The sequence below is a fragment of the Mauremys reevesii genome, linkage group 11 (genome assembly GCF_016161935.1).
Source record: "Mauremys reevesii isolate NIE-2019 linkage group 11, ASM1616193v1, whole genome shotgun sequence".
Taxonomy (NCBI): Eukaryota; Metazoa; Chordata; order Testudines; family Geoemydidae; genus Mauremys; species Mauremys reevesii.
In genome coordinates, this window is record NC_052633.1 from 29,454,689 (window position 1) to 29,482,628 (window position 27,940).

At 40.2% G+C, this 27,940-nt stretch overlaps 1 protein-coding gene and 1 long non-coding RNA gene across 2 annotated transcripts in view; one reads left to right on the forward strand and one right to left on the reverse strand.

Annotated features, from left to right (window-relative positions):
• Window positions 1-27,940, forward strand: part of CALCRL (calcitonin receptor like receptor) — a 101,324-nt gene that overhangs the window by 50,230 nt on the left and 23,154 nt on the right. The window contains exons 2-11 of the mRNA XM_039495297.1: window positions 1,377-1,465; window positions 3,376-3,478; window positions 6,152-6,296; window positions 7,747-7,857; window positions 8,841-8,953; window positions 12,329-12,420; window positions 20,136-20,262; window positions 23,925-24,078; window positions 26,546-26,606; window positions 26,714-26,780. Of these exons, the coding sequence (XP_039351231.1) occupies window positions 3,425-3,478; window positions 6,152-6,296; window positions 7,747-7,857; window positions 8,841-8,953; window positions 12,329-12,420; window positions 20,136-20,262; window positions 23,925-24,078; window positions 26,546-26,606; window positions 26,714-26,780 (924 nt within the window). The 5' untranslated portion in view covers window positions 1,377-1,465; window positions 3,376-3,424. The remainder of the gene's footprint in view (window positions 1-1,376; window positions 1,466-3,375; window positions 3,479-6,151; window positions 6,297-7,746; window positions 7,858-8,840; window positions 8,954-12,328; window positions 12,421-20,135; window positions 20,263-23,924; window positions 24,079-26,545; window positions 26,607-26,713; window positions 26,781-27,940) is intronic.
• LOC120374891 lies at window positions 23,971-27,933 on the reverse strand. Its single transcript, XR_005586315.1, has 3 exons — window positions 27,593-27,933; window positions 25,023-25,098; window positions 23,971-24,102 (listed from the first exon to the last, which is right to left on the reverse strand). It is a non-coding gene; the product is annotated as an uncharacterized LOC120374891 (long non-coding RNA).

Here is a 27,940-nt window from a genome sequence, read left to right on the forward strand (position 1 = left end):
TTTCAAATGTTGATTTCTGGTTCAAATTCCCATCAGAGTAATATTTGACTGGTAGCTATGCATAAATAAAGAAAAAAAAATCAAAATGTGAGAGACTGAAAATAAACAGGCCGATACAATTATAGAGCTTTCTCTAGATTAGCACTGCCCTCAGGTACAAAGTAGAGTCTATGCTGTATCCCTGGAACGTCGTAGTGCAGAAAAGTCTTTCCTCCCACACAGCGCAAAGCTGTCTGCTTTCTCTCAGCTCTGTGCCCTGGTCACATGTTCCAGAGATTGTATATGGGTAACCTGAGAGGCAATGGGCTCTTGAAGTCTAACAATCAAAAGTCTCCATTACCACTGGGATGATATCATGCTTTGCTCAATACACATGTACTGTTTAGATGTTCCTTTTACAAACAGACTGGCTAGAAACTAACTAACAATACTTCTTCCTAGTCTGTATATCAGATAATGGTCTCTGCAAGGACTCACTTTCAAGAATATGTTTTAACTTTTTATTAAGGCAAAGTTACAACAAAATGATGACACATTACATCTTACATTACTTATTAAGGATCAGGTTAATAGTCAAATAATCTGATAAAGCTTCTGGCTAGGGAGCCCTCCTACTCCGGAAGTACACTAACAAAGGTGACAACATTTCTAAACAGAATCATAGAATCATAGAAGATTAGGGTTGGAAGACACCTCAGGAGGGTTACCTACCAATAGTAGAAGAGAGAGAGAGAATGATATTGGGCCAAATTCATGCCTGGTATAAACAGGCACAACTGTAAGTGTCTTTAACCCAGGGGTCCCCAGCGCAGTGCCTGCGGGTGCCATGGTGCCCGCTGGAGCATCTAAGTGCACCCGCGTACTGGCCAGCGGACAAGCATCCGCCGAAATGCTGCCAACAAGCTGTGTCATCCAGAGGCGTCGCCGCTGAAATGCTGCCATTTTTCAGCAGTATTTTGGCGGCGACGCCTCTGGATGATGCTACGTGTCGGCAGCATTTCCAGTGGCAACGCCTATTGACGTTGCCACTTGTTGGTGGAATTTCAGAGGATGCTCGTCCTCCGCCATGGTCGTCCGTGGCTCATTGTCTGGTGCCCTCCAGATGAAAAAGGTTGGGGACCACTGCTTTAACCTTATACCAGGCCCAAATTGGCCCCTTCAGGCTTCATTAAAACCTGAAAATTAAACAAACTCTACATCCCAAAAAGTAAGAATGTTTAGTAATTATATGTGTTACAGTAGTACCAAGTGGTCAAGGCCCCCATTGTATGTATATAAGATTATGTTTTGTGTGTGATGGATTTTGTGTGAAATGACCCCTGCTGGTCAAGGTATGCTCAATTGTTTGCTTATTGTCACCAATCAATCTCATGTAGGACATAACTACTGGATAAGAAAATATCCGAGACAAGAGTGAGTATGACCCAAAGGAAAATGTGGTTGGAATCTGGACACACCTTTGCATGTAAGTAATTGGCTCACAACAGTGCTCTCCCTGCAACATCAATAAAACTTCAATATCCGGAATATGATTTTTGTGGCTTGAGTAATGCTAGAGTAGCTCTGGTAGTATCATCCACAACCTGAAGCTCAGTCCTACAGTACTGTGGATTACTACTACTATTAATGGTAATTAATGCTAATATAGTAAAATATGTTAATTTAGAAAAGTGAGTCCTGATCATATCCCCCAGATCAATATTTGGAAGATCCCCTCAGTGCATGGATCATGCCTTCCATGTAGAAGAGGTGGAAGGTCTTAGACATCTCTATGGCAGCACCCACTTCAACTGAACTCTGTTGAGGATGCTCCATAAGTCCAGGGATCTGCACAGACATCTGGAGTTGGGGGAGAAGGGCAGGGGTCACGTTATTCCCTAAAATAATGTAGTATGGCCCAGACTGACTTTCTGCTGGATCATCTTCTTGGTAGGGCTCCCTCCTGAAGGGAGGTTATTAGAGCACCTACTAGAACAGCAGAAAAGCTGTGGGGTGGGGGAGCCTGTTGGGAGGAATAGGCCTTTTTGTGGTTGGTCCTGACTTTCCACTTATCCCCCATATCTACAGAATCTGAGGGGAAGGGGGTTTGAGCCCTGTGGCCTGTTTTGTGGGGAGTAAATCCAACCCCACAATAGAACAAATCATTGCAAGGGAACCTCTCAAAGATTTCCTCCTGTCAACCCCCCTTCCACAGGGTTTCCCACAGGAGGATCAATTATGTCTATGTATGTGGTTTGAAAGAGATTTTGTGCCTTTTAGGGGGTGTTAATAGGTTTGTACGTCAATGTACAAAGATTCATTCATATAACAATCTGCATTGTAATGTGAAAAGGTGCCCTTGGAATAGCTGAACTTACTTTTTAAAGTGTTCAGAAATACATTTGCAATGCATTTGTTATACGTAAAGTGTTTACATCTACAGACAGGGAACAGAACACAGAATTTTATGTATTTAATTATTTATTCATTTATTCTCTTGCTGGGTAATGGAATTACATTTTTATGTTTATGGGAGAGATGTTACAGGAGTCCCACAAAGATCTGATATTTCCATATTTGGAAATGTTCAACTATCAGCAGATATGGAAGCTATTTTACAGCTTGCTGTTAATCCCTGCATTGACTCCCAGCATCCCTGAGAAGCTGTAGCATTAGCCTAAAGTTCCTGCCTATGGATCAGTTTTTCCATCAGTGTCACATGAGTAAAAGGAAGGAAGGAGTGGAATTTCCTTTTTAAACATTCCAGTTAAACGCTCATATAAACTAAACTGCAGTTTTACTTAACACATGGGCTTCAACCCTGGCATGTAGCCAGAATTTACTGCACGTTTAATGACCTATAGTGTAATGGGGCAGATTCTCTCCTGCACCAGAACTCCACTTAGCCACAGAGTGTCTTCGGGGAACCAGCGCCAGCTCCAGCTCCCTGAATTGGAGAGTCAGCTCTGGTTCTGATACCACTTGGAGCTGTTATCAGGCATACCTTAATTCCACATTGATGTAGGGTCCTTAATAGATCTCCCCAGTGGAGAATTGGTGTAGCAGAGCTCTGCCATGCCCTCTTCCCCACCCCAACACAGCTCCTATGTTGGGAGGAGGTGGAGGCAGAGCTGTGGGTCCAAATAGCAACACAGATACACTAACATGTAGTCCCCCCATGTCATGGGAACTGTCTGCTGGTGATCTGCTGTGGATTCCCCCTTTGCACCACCTGAGTGATAGGAGTTGTAGCCATGGAAATGGGGTCACAACTGGGCTCTAGATATATTGATTGTAGTGACCTATAAAGAAAAATGGCAGCCATTTTTGAAAGTTTTCAGTAGATTTTGAATTATATGAATTACTTCTATTTTTCTTACAACTTTTCCATTGCAGCTTGATCTTGTTGTTGAACTGTAGCATAAAACACATTGAATCAGATATAATGATGGAGAGAAATTGGATAATTCAGTCGCTGCTCCTCTTGTCAGTTACCATGGTGAGTTTTAACATTTTCCTTAACATGTATTTCCGCTTTCAGTTTTCAGAGCTGCGACACAGATCTTGACTTCTCTGACAAATATGGAAATACAGAATAGATATTCTTGTCTTGCTCCAATATAAAGCTCCGGTAGAGGACAATTCTCTTTAATGATATATCCTGATTTTAATGCCTGTGTCAAGGTTCCTTCCCCACTCTGAACTTTAGGGTACAGATTTGGGGATCTGCATGAACACCTCTAAGCTTAACTACCAGCTTAGATCTGGTCTTGCTGCCACCACTCTCAACTACTAGCTCCCTTTTCTGGATAATTTTGAGAGACTTCTTCACCAAGTCCCTGGAGAACACCGATCCAACCTCTTGGATCTTAACACAAGGAGAATTTAACCATCCCCCCTCCTTTCCCCCACCAATTCCTTGTGAGTCCAGATCCAGTCCCCTTGGATCTTAAAACAAGGAAAAATCAATCAGGTTCTTAAAAAGAAGGCTTTTAATTAAAGAAAGAAAGGTAAAAATCATCTCTGTAAAATCAGGATGGAAAATAACTTTACAGGGTAATCAGATTCATAGAGCCCAGAGAAACCCCCTCTAGCCTTAGGTTCAAAGTTACAGCAAACAGAGGTAAAATCCTCTCAGCAAAAAGGAACATTTACAAGTTGAGAAAACAAAAATAAAACTAACACGCCTTGCCTGGCTGTTACTTACAAGTTTGAAATATGAGAGACTGGTTCAGAAAGATTTGGAGAGCCTGGACTGATGTCTGATCCCTCTTAGTCCCAAGAGTGAACAACCCCCAAAACAAAGAGTACAAACAAAAGCCTTCCTCTCACCAAGATTTGAAAGTATCTTGTTCCCTTATTGGTCTTTTGGGTCAGGAGTCAGCCAGGTTTCCTGAGCTTCTTAACCCTTTACAGGTAAAAGGATTTTGGTGTCTCTGGCCATGAGGGATTTTATAGTATTGTACATTGGAGGGCTGTTCCCTTCCCTTTATAATTATGACAGCCTGTGTGGTGACTAGGAGAAATACCGAAGTTTGAAATCCTTTCCGGCCACTGATCACAGTTGTCAGGGCCGGCTCCAGACCCCAGCGCGCCAAGCGCGTCCTTGGGGTGGCGTCCCAGCGGGAGAGTGGCAGGCAGCTCCGGCGGACCTCCCGCAGGCATGCCTGCGGAAGGTCCGCTGGGACCGCGGCTCCGGTAGACCTCCCACAGACGTGCCTGGGGAGGGGCCGCTGGTCCCGCGGCTCTGGTGGAGCATCCGCAGGCGTGCCTGCGGGAGGTCCACCGGAGCCGCGGGACCAGCGACCACTAAAGCTTGCGGCGTCCTAGAGCCGCCCCTGACAATTGTGCCCTCCACTAGCAATGGATTTTGCAGCAGTGGTGGGTTCTGACCTTATACCCATTTATGTCAATGGGAAAACTTCCATTGACTTCAACTAGAGCAGATGAGACTCATGATAGACAGACAGACTGATAGATTTCTAAGGCCAATAGGTACACAATACAGTCAGTGAAAAACTTTTCATTGTCAGTCTTCAGTCTGACTCTCCTTATTTTCATAACTTAGTGTAAGTGTCCATATAAGCTCAGAATAATGTGTCCTCCATATGACTACGGTAACACATTAATCAACCAATTCCTTTGACCTTTCTGTTTTGGTGTGGTTTGTTTTATGCTTTATAAACTATAGAGGAAACCAAACAGCCCTAAAACAAACCAAAAGCCCCAGTAACTTCAATTAGTAAGTCTTGTTTCATAGAAAATCCTTTGGGGCTTGATCCAAATTCCTTCAGAATCAATGTTCACACTTTAATTTACTTCAATGGGCTTTGTAAAAGGCCCTTTATCTTCTTCTGATTTTGTCAATACATTTTATTCTCTTCCATTATCAATTGCAGTCTTATCATGTCAGACCATCACTTCTGCCCTCAGGCAGGGGTATTTTATTTTGATTTAATAGTAAGAACACTCACCAAATGAACAGGAAGAAAACCAGCTTGTCTGTAATGAGCTCTAATGGCTACTTTCGGTGAAATTGTTTTAATAATAATAATAATTGCAAGCTTCTTATATATCAGCATGCTAACCTGAAAAACAGAAGATCCACTAAAAACAACGAGGAGAACTTGAGGCATCTTAGAGACTAAAATTTATTTGGGCATAAGCTTTTGTGGGCTAAAACCCACTTCATCAGATGCATGGAGTGGAAAATACAGTAGACAGATATATATACACAGTACATGAAAAGATGGGAGTGGCCTTACCAAGTGCTAATGAGACAATTCAATTAAAGTGGAAGTGGACTATTCTCAACAGTAGAATACCAAGGGAGGAAAAATCACTTTTGTAGTGGTAATGAGGCCAATGTAATCAGGGTGGCCCATTTCAACTGGTTGATAAGAAGGTGTGAGTAACAGTAGGGGGAAATTAGTTTTTGTAGTTGGGCCTCATGCATCTGATGAAGTGGGCTTTAGCCCTCAAAAGCTTATACCTAAATCAATGTGTTAGTCCCTAAGGTGCCACAAGTACTCCTCGTTGTTTTTGCCGATACAGACTAACACGGCTACCCCTCTGGAAAAAGATCCAGTGTAGCAGTTACAGAAAAAAGTACTGTGAAAACAATGATAACTTTCCAGTATATATGTATTTTTAAATCTCGTTTTCTTCCTAGTTTTTTGCCATTGCTATACCAAATGAGCAGAATCAGAATGTGACACAAGACTACACTCATTTGAGTGTGACTAGAAATAAAATTATGACAGCACAGTATGAATGCTATCAGAAAATTACACAAGATCCTATTCGTAGTAAAGAAGGTAAATGGTTTTTCTTATTATTTATTATTTGAATTGCCATAGTGCCTAGGACTAATGGACTAGAGTCCTGTTGTGCTAGGTGATGTACAAACACAGAACAAGAAAGGAAGATGGATGGATGGCCCCTAATCCAGAGAATTTATAATTGAAGAAGCAGTACCTAGAGAAAGTAGACAGTAGATTTTAATTGTATAACTAAGGAACTTTAAAGTCCTCCTCCTTCCTTGTCTTATTAGTAACTTTTTTTGTCTATAACACGAATTGCATTTCTGAAACTTTCAGGAAGACATGCATGTGATTTTTCCTTAGCAGTGAGGAAGAATATTTAATTGCTATGGAAAGGTGCTGCAGTATGTTAGCTACCCAAAACACCACTGCCTACAGACCTAATGTTTTATTTATAAATAGGGATTACTAACTATTTAATTCCTGCCCAGATAAATGAAGAAAGTTTATCCACCTATAGGTATTATAGGTACTTCAACCCTCTGGGCCAGCTGTTTCATGTCCTTAGGAACAATTAAAGCATCTTCATGTTAAACAGGTGATATAAATACTTAACTGGAAATGTTCACATATTGGAACATCCTTGCTTTCTTCTAACTTCTGGGTCCTAGAAATATTCTTTGCCTTTTAAATAATAACCCACTTTTGACACAAACAGCTTACAGGAACTCATGAAAATATTCAAGATGGAATTATTCACTTTCCCTTTTAAAATCTTTTTTAAAAAATACTGGAATCTCAGAAGGTGGGAGAAAAGAGATTTTACATTGATTTTTTTCTCCTGATTAAATTATCATCTATAGTCAAGACAAATGTTTATGCAGTTTAAAAATAAATATAACTCATACAGATCTGTGCCTTCACATGGCTGTGGGCATATTGTATAGCTCTGCTGTATAAATAAAAGCAAGGAAATGGTCTTTACAAGTTTATTCTTTATCCTAACATAGATTATTTCAATTTAAACTGGTTAGTTCAGTCACTCGGGTCTCAGGACTGTGACTATCTGCGTAGCTCTACTCTAGACCTGGCATTGAGTATAAAGTGCAGATTAGGCCTTTGTAGTCACAGTTATGGTGAATGATGACACATTTTAAATACATCCTAATGAAAGAAATGTATTTACAAATAAAGGCACCCTTCTTATCATCGGATCAGATGGAATTTTAATTAACATATTTTGGCAAAGATTTTACTTCATCCTTGAAAAGCTCATTCCAAATCGTTGCTTTAAGATTTTTATTCAAGAAAAGAAGGTTGCTTTTGATTGAAATACTTTTGTTCTGTGTTTAAGATTTAAAAGCTACATGTAAAAGACCTGGGATAACTGTTAGAGAAATTATTTGGTTTATATGCTCGCTTCCAGATTTTACATCTAATTATTGTAAGGCTTTTGTGAATGTGGAATCAAACTTTATTATCTGATTTCTCTACATTTGTGTAGGTCCTTACTGTAACAGAACATGGGATGGTTGGTTGTGTTGGAATGATGCTGCAGCAGGAACCATATCAGTACAACGCTGTCCTGACTACTTTCAGGACTTTAACCCATCAGGTAAATGTGTATGAACCTGTATGCCAGTTTTGTTTGGCTAAATGGCATGTGGGGTGATTTAATCTTCTTCTTGATCTAACCACCAAGCACAGATCAGTGGCTCAGCTCCTTGGCAGCTGCTACTACAAAAGGTTCCATGTTATTGCACACCTACTGGATGTATGCACCTGCTCCTTGCCCAGGTACACTGGCCACACCCACCCACTGGCAGGACACTCCCCACTGCACCACCACACTGATAATTGCCCCTGCAAGGCTGTATAGATTAGAAAAAGAAGTTGAGGGTAGTGCAAGGTTTGTTAACGTGTTAGTTAACTCAGAATGTTTCCCTAACATGTAGACGTATGTTAATACCTTTTACCTCAAATTCAGCTGGTCACAGTTAACTACGTTCCCTCCATGGTCAACCTTGACCTATTTTCTTAGCTGAAACATGCCCTCTGTGGTCATGAGAATGTCATAAACCAGAGTGATTCTGCTGTGTTTGGGGTCTCCCAGTGCCCTTTCATGCCTGGGAGTGTTTGGCTCGGCATTGGCAGTAAAGCATTCACAGATAAAGCAATTTCTTCAGTGACTGTCAACATTATAAGCAATATCTCTCATGACATTTTCTTTCCTCTCCTATTTATTAGACTAAAATGTCAGTTTTTAATTTAGATCCCTGATTGTCACATAAGACCTTTAAATCTTCTTATCATGCCATCTACTTCTCTAATAGTTTGTGTGATACAGTTTTAGAGTAATTAGATTAAAGGATGGGGGCGGGGGCATTTTTGTTTGCTTGCCCTTGCCAAGCAAATACAATGGCTACCAGGTTCTCAAAACTCATATGAATGTAAGAAAGCTCTCTCTTCACACTAATAAAGCTGTCTGTCCTTTGCCAGTTTGTATAGGCTATGAAATACTAGAGATGGAGAAAGAGACATTGAGTATTGACTTTTTTTTTTTGCTTGCTTTTTCTTCCCCATTCTGGCTGGCTAAAGAAAAAGTTACAAAGATTTGTGACCAAAATGGAAATTGGTTTAGACATCCTGAAAGCAACAGAACATGGACAAACTACACCCAGTGTAATCTCCGTACACATGAAAAAGTAAAGGTAGGAGAAGAATGCATGTTACCAGGGATAGGAAGCTCATTTGTAAAGTTTGTAACAGTCTTGATGAAACCTCAAATACCAGCAAAATTGACCATCATTAATATACTAGTTTTTTCCTAGCCACGTAATTCCCTTGTGTGTTCTTATAATGTGTTTAGAAGCGGGGACAGCAATTTGGAGAGGCAACAAGAGAAGAAAGCAGGCTAAGCAGACTCAAAGGGCTGGATTCGGACTTAACCAGTTTTAGACCAGTTTGAAGTATATAACGTTACTCTGGGGATACCTCTACGCTGCAAGCTAGTGGTGTGCATAACTACAAGTATAAATAGTAGTGTAGCTGTGCTAGCACAGGCAGTGTAGGCACAGCTTAGCCATGCCAAGTACAAACCCACCAGAACGCCATGGGTACTTATTTAGAATGGTTAAGCTGTGCCTCCACTACCCTGCCTACACTACTGTTTCCACTTGAGCTAGCACAAGCATGTGTGCAAAGAGGGAAGAAAACTTTGAAGAGATTCCCTTCAAATCTTTGCTCTGAATTTCTTCAGAATTGGTCCTACCCACAAGTGGAAGAAAGGCCCAGAACCCCATAGATCTCCACGAGGGATGCAGATTTCAGAAGGATCTTCCAATGATATGGTCCATCCAGTGCAGTCATAATGACAGCAATTTCACTACCAGCAGGTGCATAGAGGTCATTAATGTATCTCCAAGATGGAGTAACTCCTGAGCCGAGCTGGTTCACATTAGTTTTAGCAAAAAAAAATTGTTTCCTTCTTTCATCAAAAATTTTCAAAAGTTAAAAAATCTGGAGAAGCTCTCCAGGTGGTTTTGCATGGACACATTACTGCCTTCCCTGCCCAAGGCACTTGTTCCAGCTCCCACAGACAGCCATTTACAGGGTCCAAGGAATGAACAGCTCACGCTTTATCATCCATGCAGGCAAGGATAGATCTGTATATGGAAGTCTTAATTTATGCGTGTGGATCTGGAGGAACAATCAGGCCACAATGCATGGTGTCTGTCACAAAGATGGAATTTCTGTAGACTTCACTAGAGTTTGGAGATATCAATTAGAAATCCGACAACAGAAGCACAGCATATGTATACTCAGTAATAGAAACAAACAGCTTATTAAAATGCCATCTATTGTCTATCTTTGAGCTATGCTGTGATATCTAGTGGCATCACAGATAAAGGAAAATGTACCCACAGCTGAAAGAGATGCAGCTGCTTATAGTTTTTTTTTTTAAATTAACAGTCAAAATGAAGGCAAGTTACAAACAGAAAAATATATGAAACTGTAAACTGCCTAAGAAATAGAACTTGAAAAGCTATAGTGGGTCAGATTCTGAATGAATTTAGTCTTCAAAAGAGTGAGGAGATCAGTAGTAGTGGCTTGTACTAATATTGAAGGCAAGTGATGATAACAATCTGTATTTCTATCATAGCTCAGAGTACTGAACAATCATTCACACTGAAGAACAGCTAAAGTCTCTAATGAGCACGTTTCTTTAACTTTGCCTCAAATAATGAGAATACACTTTTCTAACTTAGTTTGTAAATGGAACAAATGTCATAACTTCATTTTCACTAAAATGTGGCTGGAAATATAGAGAAGATTAGCCAAATAAGCTGCTCCAGAGCCATCCAAGGTCTTTACTGTGAATAATGAGACGTGCAAGCTTCCGTCAGATGGCTCTGCCAACATCCCTCAACTCTGACTTGTATTATTATTCCATACAAAAACCTATTTTAAAAGAGTGTGCAGTTGCTTACTTGGTAGCACAAATGATATATGCATGATAGTATATAATGTTTTCATGCCTCACTCAGTAGGCAGCTTAGAAGCTGCCCAGTAAAGGTGGCGGATGTTCACTATTTATTTTTTATACTTACTAGTCTATGGGTAGTCCCATTCCCACACTACTGCACACCACTCAATGTTGGCACTAAATTAGGCATAAATCTCCTAGATTTATACCTCCTCCATCATCCAAAATTATCCACTGAATGAGAGAGAAAAAAGCATGCCATCATATCATTCAGTGTTGTCACCAGAGTTAAAGTTGCATGGATAACTTTAGTTTTGACACTTCCAAATGTCAGAGTGTTTCATTTTGCATCCATAACATTATTTTAATGTTGGTTTGAATTGAATTCCCTACATTATTTTTTTTAAAAGAGTAAAAATAAAGAAATTTCATCATATAGGACTATGCATCTGCCTTGTTCAGTGAGACTGTTAGTAGACCACACAGAATCTATTTACATAGGTTCTGTAGCTTTAACATCGTACACAACTGTCCCAATGGTGGATATTCTAGGCCAAAGGTTTTAACTGAGTCTGTGGAAGTCAGGAATCTGCACTATAGTCTGATGCCCTAGTCTTGTGGATTTCTCATCTCAATTCTTCACATGGAACCCAGTTATTTGAGCTGTATGCAGGTGGAGAGGATTTTGCCCTCCATGCCTGCATTTCCATTTATGCAAAATGAGGATAAGAAGACTTACTGCATTATAGGTGTTTTTGTGAGGCTAAATTCAATAACTGGATGTTTATAATATTGATGATCTTGACTGGAAACCATTAGGTAAATTCAAAGTGGTGGTAGTGTTTAATGTGCTGCTTACTTCAGATTATTGATGAAGATACATTATATGTTGCCAACTGTTCCTTAAACTGCTCTTCATAAGTGTTTATTTTTACAGTGTTTTCTTTACTGCCTAATTTTTCAAAGTTCTTTAATGTAGCTTGCTGAAGACAGATTTAAGGCACAAGTTTAATTGCAGCTATTTTTGAGTTATCATTAATTTATTTCATGCTCTTCCTGGAATGCTGATTGAACGCTGAAGTTCCAACATGGCAAATGTAGGTCCTGTTTGGAAGGAAATGTCTTTCAAATGATTAGAAAAACCCACTCCTACAAGAGTTCCACATGAAAGGATTACATAAATGCATCTCCAAAACACATCAATTTCTGCTTTGCAGAGGAGCAGCATTATTGGATAAATCAACCTTTAGCCATGAATGTTCCTAGCAGAGTAACATAAATAGCTAGGACTACGTAAATGCACAGAAAAGACTTAGGAGTGTCTATTTTTAAATGACGCATTAACTGATATACAATGAGTATTAAACATGACTGCTACTAATGTTACGTACCATATGGAGAGAGAATCTTCAATGGCTTAGGATCCTCTTAGAGTTAATCACAGGGCCTCTAGAGCTGACTCACTATTGATCTATAATATTTTTCATTTTCTTAATCCATTACAGTTCTACATGTAACAGAGGTCTGCTGGGGTTTGCTTTTATTGAAAGTATTTTTGTATTGCTCATAATGTGTTTTTTATTTTGTTACTTTATTGCAGACAGCCCTGAATTTGTATTATCTGGCCATCATCGGGCATGGTCTTTCAATTGCATCGCTTTTGATTTCCCTTGGCATATTCTTTTATTTTAAGTAAGTATATTTAAAAATGTTTTTGCATCTTTCAGCAGACTCCTTTGGCTACAATAATCCTGGGTAATCAGGCTATTTGAAATACCTAATACCCTAAAATGTCAATAAGGGTTGGGTGGAGGATCCAAAATTGAATATATGAGTTTGGATCATTGAATGTCTTAGCATTCAAAGGTATATCATAATAGGAAGGAAAATTCTCCTATTTCCCAGAAACCTAAGAAGTATGAGCAGGGAGAAGAAATAAATCATGTTGATTATTGTCTTCTGGAACTAGTGCCTGATTAAGGTGAATAATTAAGAAAATAATTAAGGATGACATTCTTTTGAATTATCTAGAGTAACTGTCCTATCTCTGGCTTTATACTCCATTCTCTGCATTCTCATCTCTTCTTTTTCTTCTTGGCATCAATTATAGGAATATATACACCAAATTATGGATGGCACATGTATCAGTAATAATTGGCCAGGTGAATTTTTTGTTTACTGTCAGGTGACCAAATACTCTGTCACCCATCCCAGCTTTTGTTGCAATCCTGAGCTACAGTAAGGAAGCATCACCGACTATCCCTGATTGGCCTGAAGTTTCAAATGGTGTCTGGCTGGCCAATGGTTTCTTCAGGCATGAGCCTGGGAAATTCTCCTCTGGTCCTGCTGAACTGACCCTTTAGTGTAATGAGCTAATAAACACTACTTGACAGCTATTACACTATGGGACTGCTCCATCTTAAAGCATTCAGAGGGACCAGAGGACATTCCTAGACCTACAGCTAAAGGAAGGTGAGTACTGAACAGCAAGATACTCAAAATAATAAAGATACTTTGGCATAAATCCCTGTCCTCCATACTAAGCCCAGGCAGCCAGGCAGGTTGGGGGTCAGGATCCCTACCTGTCCGCTGGAGCTGGGATGGGAGCCACTTCCTCTTTCTTCTTCTCTTCTCCTCCCACCCACTGGTAGTGGCTTGGGTTACTGCACCTGACCAGACACTGTCAGATTCCTCCCTCCCTGCCCAGAGGTATGCAATTAACATGTTGAAAAATGAATGTGTTAATTTTGTTTTCAGTTAATCACAGGCATTAACTGTGATTAATTGACAGCCCTAGTTTAAACCTGAAAGTTACCCATGCCCCATGCTGCAAAAGAAGGCAAAAAAATCCCAGGGTCTCTGATAATTTGACCTAGGAGAAAATTCCTTCTTAACCCCAAATATAGTGAGATGCAGAAGCCAGATACCTGGAAAGAATTCTCTACAGTAACTCGGAGCCCTCCCCAGCGAATGTCCCATCACTGGTGTCAAGGTTTATCTATTTATGACAACTGGCTATTGGAGATATTTGTTACTAGCAGTCGCAGACTGGCTACATGCCATTATTGGCAGTTGCATCATACCATCCCCTCCATAAACCTATCAATCTCAGTCTTGAAGAGAGTTAGGTTTTTTGCCCCCATTACTCTCATTAGAAAGCTGTTCTAGAACTTCAGTCCTCTGATGGTTAGAAAACTGTCTAATTTCAAGCCTAAACTTATTGATGGCCATTTTATATCTATTTGTTCTTGTGACCACTTAAATGGTGCTTCACTTAAATAACTCCTTTCCCTCGCTGGTATTTATCCCTCTGATGTATTTATAGAGTCAATCATATCTCTTCCCAGCCTTCTTTTGGTTAAGTTAAGCAAGCCAAGCTGTTTGAGTCTCCTCTCAAAAGGTAGGTTTTCCATTCCTCTGATCATCCAAGTAGCTCTTCTCTGCACCTGTTCCAGTTTGAATTCATCTTTCTTGAACATGAGAGACAAGAATTGCACACCGTATTTCAGATGAGGTCTCACCAGTGCCTTGTATAATGATATTAACACTTCCCTGCCTCTACTGGAAATATCTCTCCAGATGCATCCTAGGATCACAGTTGCATCACATTAGTGGTTCATAGTCATCCTGTGATCAACCAATACACCATTTCTTTCTCTTCCTCTGTGACTTCCAACTGATAAGTCCACATCTTACTGCAAAAAATTCTTGTTGTTAATCCCTAAATGCACAACTTTGCACTATTAATTTTCATCCTCCTTCAAATACTCCAGTTTTCAAGGTCATCAGACCTTCTTGTATGATATTCTGGTCCTCCTCCATATGGGCAATACCTCCCAAATTTGTGTCATCCACAAATGTTATCAACACATTCCTACTTTTTGTGCCAAGGTCATTAATAAAAATGTTAAATAAGATAGGTCCCAAGACTGATCCTTGAGGAACTCTACTAGTAACCTTCCTCCAGCCTGACAGTTCAGCTTTCAGTATGACCTGTTGTAGTTTCCCCTTTAGCCAGTTGCTTATCCACCTTTCAATTCTCATATTAATCCCCATCTTCTCCAATGTAAGTAATAATTTCCCATGGGGAACTGTATCAAATGCCATACTGAAATTCAGGTAGATTAGATCTACTGCATTTCCTTTGTCTAAAAAGTCAGTTATCTTCTCAATAAGGAGATCAGGTTGGTCTGGCACAATATACCTTTTGTAAAACCATGTTGTATTTTATCCCAGTTACTGTTTTCCTCTGTGTTCTTAACTACTTTCTCTTTCAAAATTTGTTCCAAGACCTTGCAAGACTTCCTACTGTGCATAATCTCATCAAAGACAACGGGGCTAATTAGGGTAGTAAACATTACACCTATTGTTGTTTTAATGATAAATATGAACCTTCAGCAGGCTAATTAAAAGTTATAATCTCTCTTTCTCTCTCATCCTTTCAATTTTTGATTTATTTTATCATATCCCTGAGTAGGCTAATAGTTAATTGGAAACATAGGGGCTGATCAAAATCTCATCCAAAGACTTCTAGTCATTTCGTTTGGTCTGGGTTAGGTCAATAAGGGCAGTAGGCAACTGGCAATTATATGCAAAATCATCTTTTAGGTATATCCAACTGAATACAGTGAACCTCCAATTTTTCAAGATTTAGACTAAGATTTTCAAAACTCACTATCAATTTTTGCATCCGATGAAGTGGGTATTCACCCACGAAAGCTCATGCTCCAATACGTCTGTTAGTCTATAAGGTGCCACAGGACTCTTTGCTGCTTTTACAGATCCAGACTAACACGGCTACCCCTTTGATACTATCAATTTTTGGTGCATCAACAATTGATAACCCAAATGAGACACTATTAAGGGTTATGATTTTCAGAAGGTAGGTGCTCAGCATTTTCTGAAAATGTTGGCCCTTACGTGGTGTTTCAAGTTGGGCACCCAAACCATTAGACAGTTGGAAATCTTAGCCTTAAACTGCAATGTTCATGATCCTTCTGCTTCTCATGAAGACAGTAAAATTGTGTGTACGCGAGTGTAGCTTGTAATTCTTCAGTAAGAACTATGTATATTTTGGAGCCTTTTTTTTTAAGTTGTTCACTGTTGAATAAAATAGACTGATGAAGAACCTGTGAGTGTCAACAGTTGTTTCACTTGGCACAGAGAGGGTTTTACTGCTGCTCTAAAACGCGTAATGTGTTTTAACAGATTGAAAATCAAAAGCTGTGAAAAAAATGTTTGGGCATTGAATTTTTAAACAAATTTGGAAGTGATTTGAAACTACAGTCATATTAAAGCTTGATTTTCACTGTTTAAAATAGAAATCCAAGCCAGTTTCATCTCAGCTTGTGACAACACTATCAGTGTTTACAACAAAGCCAGGTGGTTTGCATTGCTACTATTGAAGTAAATTGTAAGAATGTTATGTTTGTCTGATTCTATAAGGCAATGGTTTCTTTAGTAGAAAGATCCCATATCCTTAGAGAATGACATGGAAAAAATCCAGACCCACAAACCACAATTTCTAGTCTGTGGTTATGCTGGGATACAAAGGGAAATTACAAAATTTAAAGGGAGCTGAGGAAAGGCCTCTACAAGATGTTCTCATTGGATACATGCACAGATCCTATGTAGTATTTTTAGTAGTATAACAATGTTTGAGGATCTAGCCTAATTCTAGGATGTGTTATGTATTGGCTGATATTTGTTAAGGTAATTCATGGCTTTAACAGATGGAGCTTTTTTATTGTTGTGTAGGAGTATATTTGGAATTTTGTGTTTCCAATGTATTTATGCTTTTTTGTGGAAACATTGTTTCCCATATGATAGCTGCTGGACTGCAGTTCATTAAACTATTTTTACTGCTGGTTGGAAAATACTTTTCTCCATGGAAAATTTAAACTTTAAAAAGAGACTGGGCATTTATATAGATGACTTGCCCCACTCTTTCTCTTCCCTCTCTTTATTTTAAATCTTGTTTCCCATATGATATCTGCAGGACTACAGTTCATTAAAATATTTTTAGTGCTGGTTGGAAAACACTCTTCTCCATGGAAAATTTAAACTTTTTTGTAAAAAACCTAAAACTTTTTGATTTTCAGCTGAAAAATCAAAACTTTTGCAGAAAGCAGACACTTTCTGCAAAAACTTTCATTCAATCAAAAACCAAAATGTTTTAGGTTTTTGACAAAAAAGTTTAAATTTTCCATGGAGAAGAGTGTTTTCCAACCAGCACTAAAAATATTTTAATGAACTGTAGTCCAGCAGATATCATATGGGAAACAACAGGTTTGCAGATTTTGTATTTTCTGTATGAAAAGTTATGTCATAGCTACAATTTTTCGGATAACTCACTTCATTGACTTTAGAATCCACTGAAATATTTTGGATTCTAAACACAGAACCAGACCTTTTGCGGGTTTCAAGTTCTATTTGTGACTGCCCAGTACAACTTCTTGTACTGGTTCAACTTTCTGGTTCTGCCATGGCTCTAAGATGATAGCATACACACATTGTACTTGTGTGTTGTGTGAACTAGCTGCACAAAGCTGGTGCAGTTTTAGAAAGGGTGACAGAAAATCCGAGGGTGTGTAAACATTGATTCTCTTGAAGTATCCCCCCCCCACACACATCTTACTTGTGTATCATATAAACTACCTACTAAAACTGCTCTTAAGAAAGATTTAAAATAAAGAGCAGGCAGAGAAAGGTACTTAATTCCCATTGAAAGTCAAAGGCCCAACTCATTTAAATGCTTTTAATAATCGCAAGAGACACCTGTCTGCTTTTTTAGGGGCATAAATACCTTTAAAAATCTGGTCCTACATCATTTAGGGACTTTTGAAAATGTTACCCTGTATTTCTTATCCACAGACATCAGAGAAATGTATTTCATGGAGTGCCATAGATCAATGCAAACCAAATTTTATTTCATGAGGGTAAGCCTAGTGATAGACCCTTAAATGACACTTAGATCATAATATGAGAAGGAATTATTAAAGGCCATTATATCAGTAACAAAAACAGGGTGGAGAAGGGGTGCGGAGGGGTAGAGGATTAGGAAGGAATCCTATTTATTGCTGAAAGAGTCTTTTCTTCCTTTTTAAATGTCATCAGTCTTGCTTTCTTGTTTCTTGTCCTATGTTCCTTTCATGCGTGGGTGGGGGAGGGTGCAGGGGTGTGGGTGGGCGTGCTGAATATTCAACAGGAACAGCTGTTGGATGACCCTGACAGATGGCCTCATAAGTTGTTCATGTTTTTCCTTGCCTGTGCATTGAGGTCTTGACAATAAGCAGACACAGAGTCCCGGAGTTGTTCATGACTCATTTTGCATATAACTATTAGTTCTAGTCTGGAGTCATTTCTATATACATTCATAGTCAAACCTGCATGTTCTTCAGGAATTAAACCCCAAAGACAAAAACTAAATTATATCCAGAGAAGACCTAATAGAATATAATGTCCTACTTAATTCATATTCATAGCTGCATTGTGTGATTTGTGCTTTTTCTATCTATATTTTTTTCAGAAGATTAACCTTTGCCAATCAATGGGGCCAGATTCTAACATCCTTCCTCATGTGAATTAGCTGCTTGCTCCTCAAGTGTGGTCCCACTGACTTCATTGAGACTGCATATGGAGTAAGGTGGTACTCTGCTTGAACAAGGGCTCCACAATCTGGTCCTTAATGACTAGCCTTGTCTACACTTGCAGCAGCATGCAGCTACACACCACAGTGAAAGGCAGGCTGTGTCCACTGTGGTGTATAGCAACATGCAGTAGTGACAGGCTCCAGTAGGGAGGTGCCAGAGCCATTCTCCACTGCCTCTACCCTCCTAGAGCCTTTTCCTACTGCCAGAGCCTTTCACTGCAGTGGTGAAAGGCTCTGACAGCAAGACACTACACTGCTAAAAATAGCAGCATAGCACGTGGCGGCACTGTAGAGAGACGTGTAAGGTATATATACCCTAGGGTTCAGTCATGTAGGGCATTCTACTCTGATCTACTCGCCTAAGTTGTGCCTCGCTGTCTACACTGTTATTTATACCCATGCTCGCTGGGCTTGCAGCATCTATATTCTGTCACCACGCGTGTAGAATTAACCTTAACCAGCATGGGTTCCTCTATGGTCAGCTCTGTTTACCTGTGGGAAGCTTCATCAATTCATCAGTCTCCCTTCTGAGATTGATGAATTGATGAATTTGATCCCTGAGCAAAAATTGTGAACACATAATCATAATTTTATAATGCAGATATTTACAGTATGACTTGAACAGGCATAAAATACACCTATCTAACCATACTGGTGACTTTCTACTTTGCTTTTTTCTTTCTTCCTACGTCTCACATGTCTTCAACATATTGCCGGTCAATGTACCTCAACTCTTGTAAATATACTGTAAATACATTGCTATGAAAACATTATTATATTAATCTGTATCATCTTCCTAGCTCAAATATTGATCAATATTTGTCCAGGTTTTAGTTTTTCTTGGTGTGCTGTTTGTAAAGACTAGACAGTGGGGGTTTCCCCCCCCCCTTTCCTGATGCTTTCAGACTTGGCATTCACTGGCGTGAATTGATGTCTGGCCTCCACAACAGTGAAGAGTAATTGGAGTTGTTCATGATAGATTCCCCCTTTTTAGTTAGAATTTCTCTCTGTCAATTAACACTACTGTCCTCCCAATAAAAGGAGGGTAGGTGGATAGGGCTGTACTGCAGCATGTAGCCACAATTCCACCCCATTACCAGAGCTTTTCCCTGCTGCCAGAGACTTTCACTGCAGCATGTAGCTACATGTACTTTACAAGCCACTGTAAGTGTAGATGTAGTTTTAGGCCACTGTAGAGCTTCCTGGACTTCCAGTGACACTTTTCCCAAAGGCTGCAACCCTTCCTCTACATCTTTTGCAGAGGCTAGTGCTAAGAGTGGTGCTCACTCTGTACAGAGTCTTAGTGCTCCTGTAGTAGTAGGACTCCCAGTATGCTCAGCTCCTGCACTGACGGTGCAAGAGGTGGAGATTCTTATTGTGGTGATTCTCTCCCTTTTCACACACTCACAGGCCCCTGGCTCTAGGAGGGGAGTGGGGGAGCCTGATGGTCACGAGGCCAAGGTACTTTTAAAAATAATTTGGCATGGAATAAAATATCACCTTGTAATGGTAAATAAACATATTTTTCCAGACTTTTTTTAGCCAATTGCTCCAAAGCAAGTCCTTTTCTTATAAGCATAATAAAACTTGTTGCACTTGTTTTGCATTATACAGCCAAATAGAAATAAAATCAAGGATAACGAAAATCTTTACTTTTCACAATATTAAATGTATTATTTTAAAATGAGTTGGCAGAATAGTTAATATGAGGCTGAGAACTCATATGTATTAATTTGCTCTTGTCTCTCTTTTCTAGGAGCTTGAGTTGCCAAAGGATCACCCTACATAAAAATCTGTTTTTCTCTTTTGTTTGCAACTCCATCGTTACAATAATTTGGCTGGCAGCAGTTGTCAACAACCAGCCGTTAGTTGGAACTAATCCAGTAAGTGAAAGTGGATTTGGCTGCACTGTTGATTTGTGTGGAAAGAAATTTAGTGGAAAGTATCAATAAATTAGATATCATTAGTTCATGACATCATGTCTATCAAAGCTAACATGTTTGAATTGCAGTAAGAATTTATTCATTTTTTTAAATAATGCAACAGATGTCTGGTCAGTTTGGCCAGCTGGGGTTTGTGAGGGCAGGGGAGTTCAAAATCACATGGATCTTTATTAAATGGATAGTATTGGACTACATTTCTGATTTCAGTTTGGTATTGTGTGTCATACAGATAGATCTCTTGTATTCTCACACAATACTAAAACAATGTCAGGAAAGCAGTATGATCTGGAAGAATGATTTAAATGAAGTTATACCAGGGCTGAATTTGTCCTGGGGTTGGCAGTCAAGAAGTCTTGAGTTCTAAATCTGCCTCTGTTACTTGCTTTCTTTGTGGCTTTTGTTCCGCCCTCCCCCCCTTCTTTCAAGTTGGATAATAACGCTTCACTATCTCATGGGAATGCAGGACAGCTAGCGAGGCTTATGTAGAGAGGGCTAGATTGTGGCACCCTTGCTCATTTTTGAACACTTACATAAAAAGTCCTGGTCATTTTCAATACTCAAAAATATTTTAATTTAAATATCGTCAGGTACAATATTGTTTAACCTTGCATTTCACTCCTTAGCAGTAACAACTAGTAGAGTAGAAGGGATAGCTCAGTGGTTTGAGCATTGGCCTGCTAAACCCAGGGTTGTGAGCTCAATCCTTGAGGAGGCCACTTAGGGAGCTGGGGCAAAAAAATTGGTCCTCCTAGTGAAGGCAGGGGGCTGGACTCAATGACCTTTCAAGGTCCCTTCCAGTTCTAGGAGATTGGTATATCTCCAATTATTACCTTTAATTACCAACTAGAGAATTTACTGGTTAGCATACGTAGATACCATTTTTTCTGCTGGGTGGTCTTAGTTATGATATTTCTGGTATTTACTCTAAGGCTAGCTATAAATTAAAGTAGTTCTGTCATGTGCTGCTGCCTGCTTAGTTTATCCAGGGAATGATTATTCTGAGCAATCCCATGAATCCAAGCTTAGGCCTGGTCTACGCTATGATTTTAGGTCGAATTTAGCAGTGTTACCTCAATTTAAACCTGTACCCATCCACATGACGAAGCCCTTTTTTTCGACTTAAAGGGCTCTTAAAATCGATTTCTTTACTCCATCTCCGACCAGGGGATTAGCACTGAAATTCGCCTTGCTGGGTCGAATTTGGGGTAGTGTGGACGCAATTGACGGTATTGGCCTCTGGGAGCTATCCCAGAGTGCTCCATTGTGACCGCTCTGGACAGCGTTCTCAACTCAGATGCACTGGCCAGGTAAACAGGAAAAGGCCCGCAAACTTCTGAATTTCATTTCCTGTTTGGCCAGCGTGGTGAGCTGATCAGCACAGGTGACCATGCAGAGTTCATCAGCATGATGTGCACGTTGCCGGGGCACATTGCCCGGCCTGTACTTTGTGAGAAGTCTATATCCATGTCTATGTCCTCATCACTCTCGTCACTGCGCTGCCGTCGCCTCCTTGCCTGATTTTGCTTTTGCAGGTTCTGGTTCTGCATATACTCCAGGATAATGTGTGTGGATAGTGCTCATAATTGCTGCTCTGATCTGAGTGGGCTCCATGATCCCAGTGCTATGGCATCTGCGCTGAAAAAAGGCGCAAAATGATTGTCTGCCGTTGCTCTGACAGAGGGAGGGGCGAGTGACGACATGGCTTTCAGGGAATTAAAATCAACAAAAGGGGTGGCTTTGCCTCAAGGAGAAACACAAACAACTGTCACACAGAATGGCCCCCTCAAAGATTGAACTCAAAATCCTGGATTTAGCAAGCTGTTGATTTAACGGAGGGAGGAGCAAATGAATACAAAACAAATCGGGTCTATTTCTTGTTTTGATCCACTCCATCTATCTTTTACATCTTAGGCTGGCAGCAGACCGTGAAGCAAGACTGCTAGCCATCATCATCTCCTGGGTGCTTGACAGAAGATGCTGCATTACGATTGCTAGCCATCGTCATCTCCTGGCTGCTCACCAGAAGACGGTGCAGTACGACTGCTAGCCATCGTCATCTCCTGGGTGCTCGGCAGAAGATGGAAATGACCTGGCTGAGTCACTCCCATATCTGCCCAGGTGCCCCTGACCGACCTCACTGAGGTCAGCTAAAAGAGCACCCAGGAGTATGACGACAACAGCTACCAGTCGTCATGCACCATCTGCTGCCAAAAGACAATGAGCTGCTGCTGTGTAGCAATGAAGTCCCATGTCTGCCAGCACCCAGGAGATGTGTGGTGACGCTGAGCTGAGCAGACTCCATACTTGCCATGGTATGGTGTCTGCACAGGTAACCCAGGAAAAAAGGCGCGAAATGATTGTCTGCCATTGCTTTCACAGAGGAAGGGAGAGAGGGGGACCTGACAACATGTACCCAGAACCACCTGCGACACTGTTTTTGCCCCATCAGGCATTGGGATTTTAACCCAGAATTCCAATGGGCGGCAGAGACTGCAGGAACTATGGGATAGCTACCCACAGTGCAATGCTCCGGAAGTCGATGCTAGCCTCGGTACTGTGGACGCAGTCCGCCGACTTAATGCACTTAGAGCATTTTGTGTGGGGACACACACAATCGACTGTATAAAAATGATTTCTAAAAAACCGACTTCTATAAATTCGACCTAATTTAGTGTAGACATACTCTCAGATGGGTTTTTTCCAGTGGACAGGAGAGGTACTAGTTTCTAAAACATTTAGGCTTTTGCTTGGACTATTTCAAAAGAATGTAAGATTATGCTCCAGAACTAACTAAACATAAACTCATAGATAGTGACTGGCTTTCCTGTCACATGCTTGTACTGGTGCAAATCCAATGTCATTAGTGAAATGATCCAGATTCAGACTGGTGTTGGGGAACTTGGCTTTGTAAGGTTACATGAGGATAATGTGCATGGGCCTGATTTTGGTAGCATTCACATTGGTGTAGCTTAGTAGAAGTAGACTAGTGTAACTATATGAGAGGAAAATTAGACCCTGTTAGACTCTTGGTTTAGTTCTGAAATATAGGATTAAGTTTTGTAGAAATGACTGGGGCAAAAGTCTAAACATCCTAAGAGCTATTAAGGAGGTGAATCTCCTCCTTTCACTGAGGAGAGTGCATGCACTGTTTCCACTGGAGTTGCTGGTGTAACTGAGAGGATAATGTGGCCTAATCAAAGGATCTTCTTCCCAAAGATATCACTTACCATCAGATACTTTTCACAAAGCTTTGAGGAATCTTTATTTATCTGCATTGATGAATTTACATCCATGTTGGCAACATGAGGATCCTCTGAGGGGAAAACTTCATCATTTAAAAAAAATTCCCTATGCCCACCATGTTCTCCATGGTGCTGGAGGCCTTCAGCCTCCATCCCCCAAATCAAGTCAGTTAATAAATCTACAGTCTCCTTTGTGGAGTCATCCAGATGTCACAATTTGAGTTCTGCCTTATGAATATTAAAGCAAAATTTATAGAAAAGCAGAGTGATGAAATAAGTAATGCTTCCCTCTTGCCATTGAATCTCTCTGGAACCATTGCAAAGTAATTATTCAAGCTGTATTCTTTGTTTTTTCCACAGGTTAGTTGCAAAGTATATCAGTTCATTTACTTGTATTTAACGGGTTGCCATTACTTCTGGATGCTCTGTGAAGGCATTTATCTGCATACTCTCATTGTGGTGGCTGTCTTTGCAGAGAAACAGCATTTGATGTGGTATTATCTTCTCGGCTGGGGTATGTAATTCCATAAGTTGTTCTCTTTAAAAACAAAAACCAAACTGTTTCCTCAAGATTTTTTTTTTTGCGGGGGGGACCATCATTTTTAATTTAAATCTATAAAACTAATACTGTCAGGGCCGGTGCAACCATTTGGGCAAACTAGGCGGCCGCCTAGGGCGCCTAGTTGTTGGGGGTGCCTAAAAGCCCCCTCAGGTGAGGAGGTGGAGTGGAGGTGAGCTGGCGCGGGGGAGGGCCGCCCGCAGTAACCGGGGGGGGGGCGCACAGGGGAACCACTCCTCGCCCCAGATCACCTCCACTCTGCCTCCTCCGCTGAGCACACAGCCCTCTAAGTCTCCTCCAATCTGCGCCGCAAGCCTGGGAGGGGAGGAGAATTAGAGCGGCCCCAGCATGCTCAGTGGAGGAGGCAGACCCGAGGTGAGCTGGGGCGGGCTTCCCAGGCGGGGTTAGCTGCTGCAGAGAGGGGAGCTCCCCAGGCAGGGTTAGCTGCCGCGGCGGGGGGGAGTCTCCCTGGGCGAGGTTAGCTGCCACGCGAGGCGGGGGTGGCGGGCTCCCCAGGAGGGGGGGCTGGGTTAGCTGCCATGGGAGGGCGGGGTTAGCTGGGTAGGTGGGTGGCGCAAGGTGGAAGTTTTGCCTAGGGCGCGAAACTTCCTTGCACTGGCCCTGAATACTGTATATGTGAGTACTTCAGCATGTGTATCAGATCAATTTTGTTTCTCTGAAATTCAATATGTCCTTACTGTTTTAGCAAAGCTTTTTGCAACTACCTCTGTCTTTGCTAAAAGACAGATTATGTACTGGAGAAGTCAGGAAGTGACTCCTCCTTTGCATAAAGAAAAGCGCCTCTTATTATGAAGAGACAATAAGAAGTAATTATTCATTGTTTCTCATCTTGAAGATGTTTATACAGGAATGAATGTTTGTTTTCAGAGACGTCTCACCATGCCTAGGGTGGAGGAGGGTCAAAACTGAATTGGGGAAGGCCAAGCATTTATTTTTCCAGAGGTTCCGCTTGACCTGTATTGTTCACAAAGCAAATAGAGAATTACTGTAGGTAAAGAGCTTACGTAAAGAACAATACCAAAGACCACAAACTGAACATGACAGATTAAGGCAGTGTGGGATAGCGCTTTCACAAAAGTCAGGACTCAGGCTTCTGGCTGTATTTGCACAAAGCTTTTAGGCCAAAATTTTCTGAAGTGACTAGTGATTTTGTGTGCTTCAGCTTTTTGGTTGCTCATCTTGAGACACATTCAAGAGACCTGATTTTGAGAGCATAGGTGCTCGGCAGTTTCTGAAAATCAGGCCCTCAGATTGGGCACCGAAAATCACTGTTCAAAATATAGGTAATTAGGGATTCAATAAAGTATTTTAAACCTCTTTTCTGGTAGTTTTATTTTTATATACTCAGGTACATATACTATAGATCACTAAAAATGATTCTAGAGTAATTTTAATTAACCCTGTTGAGACTGTGAACTTTTATGCATATCCCATTAAGTATTAATATAGCTTTCAGCCTGGAAAATGTCAGTAAGGTTGGAGTTGTACTTTTTTAAAATGCCTTTTTGTTTACAATTTGACATAAGATTTATTTATATAGACAAGTACAAATTTCCTAATAATACAACATGCTGGACTACATTTCTGTATGACAGGACAGACATTGGACCAGATCAAATGATGTTTTGCTGTATAGTGCTATATGGTTTTGCAACACATAGCATGGTTGAAGTGAAAAAATATAAGACTCCTAAGGCTGATGCAAATATTGGTTACCTAGTTATTTTCCATGTACTAGAAACCAACAAAACACACAGAAAACAAGCAAAACATAACCATTAAAATTGCACGCCTGTTCATACTGCTGTATGTACAAAAACACAAATGAATTAGAGGGGGCTTGTCTAGCAATCTGCACAGAATTGCACTAATAGAAGCAACATGCCTAAAAAGGAGCATTAATTTTCAAGTATGAGAATGAAAATAGATGAAAAATGTTACGTTAACATAGCTGGTCTGATTTTAAATTTTCAGTCTGTCTTCCTACTCAGGGCCCTCATCCAGCAGAGCTTTAAGCATGTGTGCTTCATTTTACAAAGTTAATGGGTCGACTCGCTTAAATGTTTTGCTGGATTGGAGCCCTTACTTGCTGGACTATTACTCAGGATTAGATTTTTCAGCACAGATGCTTGGTACATCAGGCCTTACTCTGGAAAAATCTCATTCAAATAAAAAAGTACCTGAAATCACATATATCTGTGCACCTATTACCCCCCACCCCCCTCCAGATTTTTTACATTTGCTATCTGGTCACCCTAGGCATGCAGAATGAAATTAGGTTTATTATGTGTATTTGTTCATTATGTTTAAAACTTACCGATTGCCATTTTAACAGTTCCTTTTTTGATAAAGTCAGAATTAATCTTTGAATTAGGCTGATTTATAAATTTGCTGTTCTCAGGATTCCCACTGATCCCTGCCTGCATACACGCTGTAGCAAGAATTATGTATTTCAATGACAAGTAAGTAAAATCTCAGCTTTTGTTTCTAAAAATGTAACATTTTCTTTCAAAGAGAGATGGAAATTAATAAAAAGCCCAAATGGTTACTCTTTCCATTTTCTCCACAGCTGCTGGATCAGTTCTGAAACTCATCTGCTGTACATTATCCATGGGCCTATTTGTGCTGCTTTAGTGGTAGGCATTTTTCATGTGATCATTTGTTTTTTCTTGTCGATTTCCTGATTGTTCCTAGTCTTTTTACAGAATTGGTAGGGTCAATATCTCTCACCACAAAAATGGTGTGACTGTGAAGGCAAGAGGACAGATTCACTAATGGTTTAAGTGCAAAACACCAGTGAATGTATATTACAGGTCCCCTTCTGTGTCCAATCAACAGGATAGAGTATGTTACACTCCTCAGCTACAGAGTTTTCAAGCTGGGGCAAAAAATTGGATGATTTAGTTAGGGATTGGTCCTGCTTTGAGCAGGGGTTGGACTAGATGACCTCCTGAAGTCCCTTCCAACTCTGATATTCTATTATTCTATTCTATGATTCTATGATTAAAGAAAGATTTTCTATTTTATATATACATATACAAGCACAGCTATCTTGGCAATTAATAACTATAAAAAATGCATATAAAAGCTCTGCTAAACTGTTATCCCTTGGTAGTATCATTTTATAAATTAACCTGAACATGTCAATGACTGTACACATTAAAATAATTCCCTTTAGTATAAGATAATCAGAAAACTTGGACTGGCTGAACTCAGCAAAATTAGCATGTAAAAACACACCGACTTTAGGTAGTTTTGTTAAAAGTTAATACATTGAACACTATTTTGGTAAATAGTTCAAAATTGCCCTGAGGCTGAAATTGTATCTATTTGCATGTCATCTTTGTACGGAAGACAGAATGTGTGGGCCAGTCGGTGATACCTCATAATGTTAATGAAGCGCATCAGCGACTGAACCTTTAATGCTTATCATGATCAGTTTACTCACTTTGTTGTTAGCTGGTTTGGCCTGGGCCTTTGTTCAACTTTCGTTCAAATTTTGTAATGTAGAGACTTTCATACAGAAAAGACAAACAAAAAACTGGCATATTTAAATAGGCCAACACTGAGTGCTTTTTGTAAGTCTGCTCCCGCTGAAGTTTAGGGGAGTTTTGCTATTGATTTCACTAGACTGGCACTGAGCATGTCTGAAAATCCCACCCTCTAAATCCATTTACTTTTCATGCATTGTTTTATTTATTTATTTTTTTGATAATCATCAAAGATATTTATGCGAAGTGGAGGGAGGTTCTAAACCCTCACAGTCTCTCTTCTTTTGATGCCTGCTTTGAAGCCA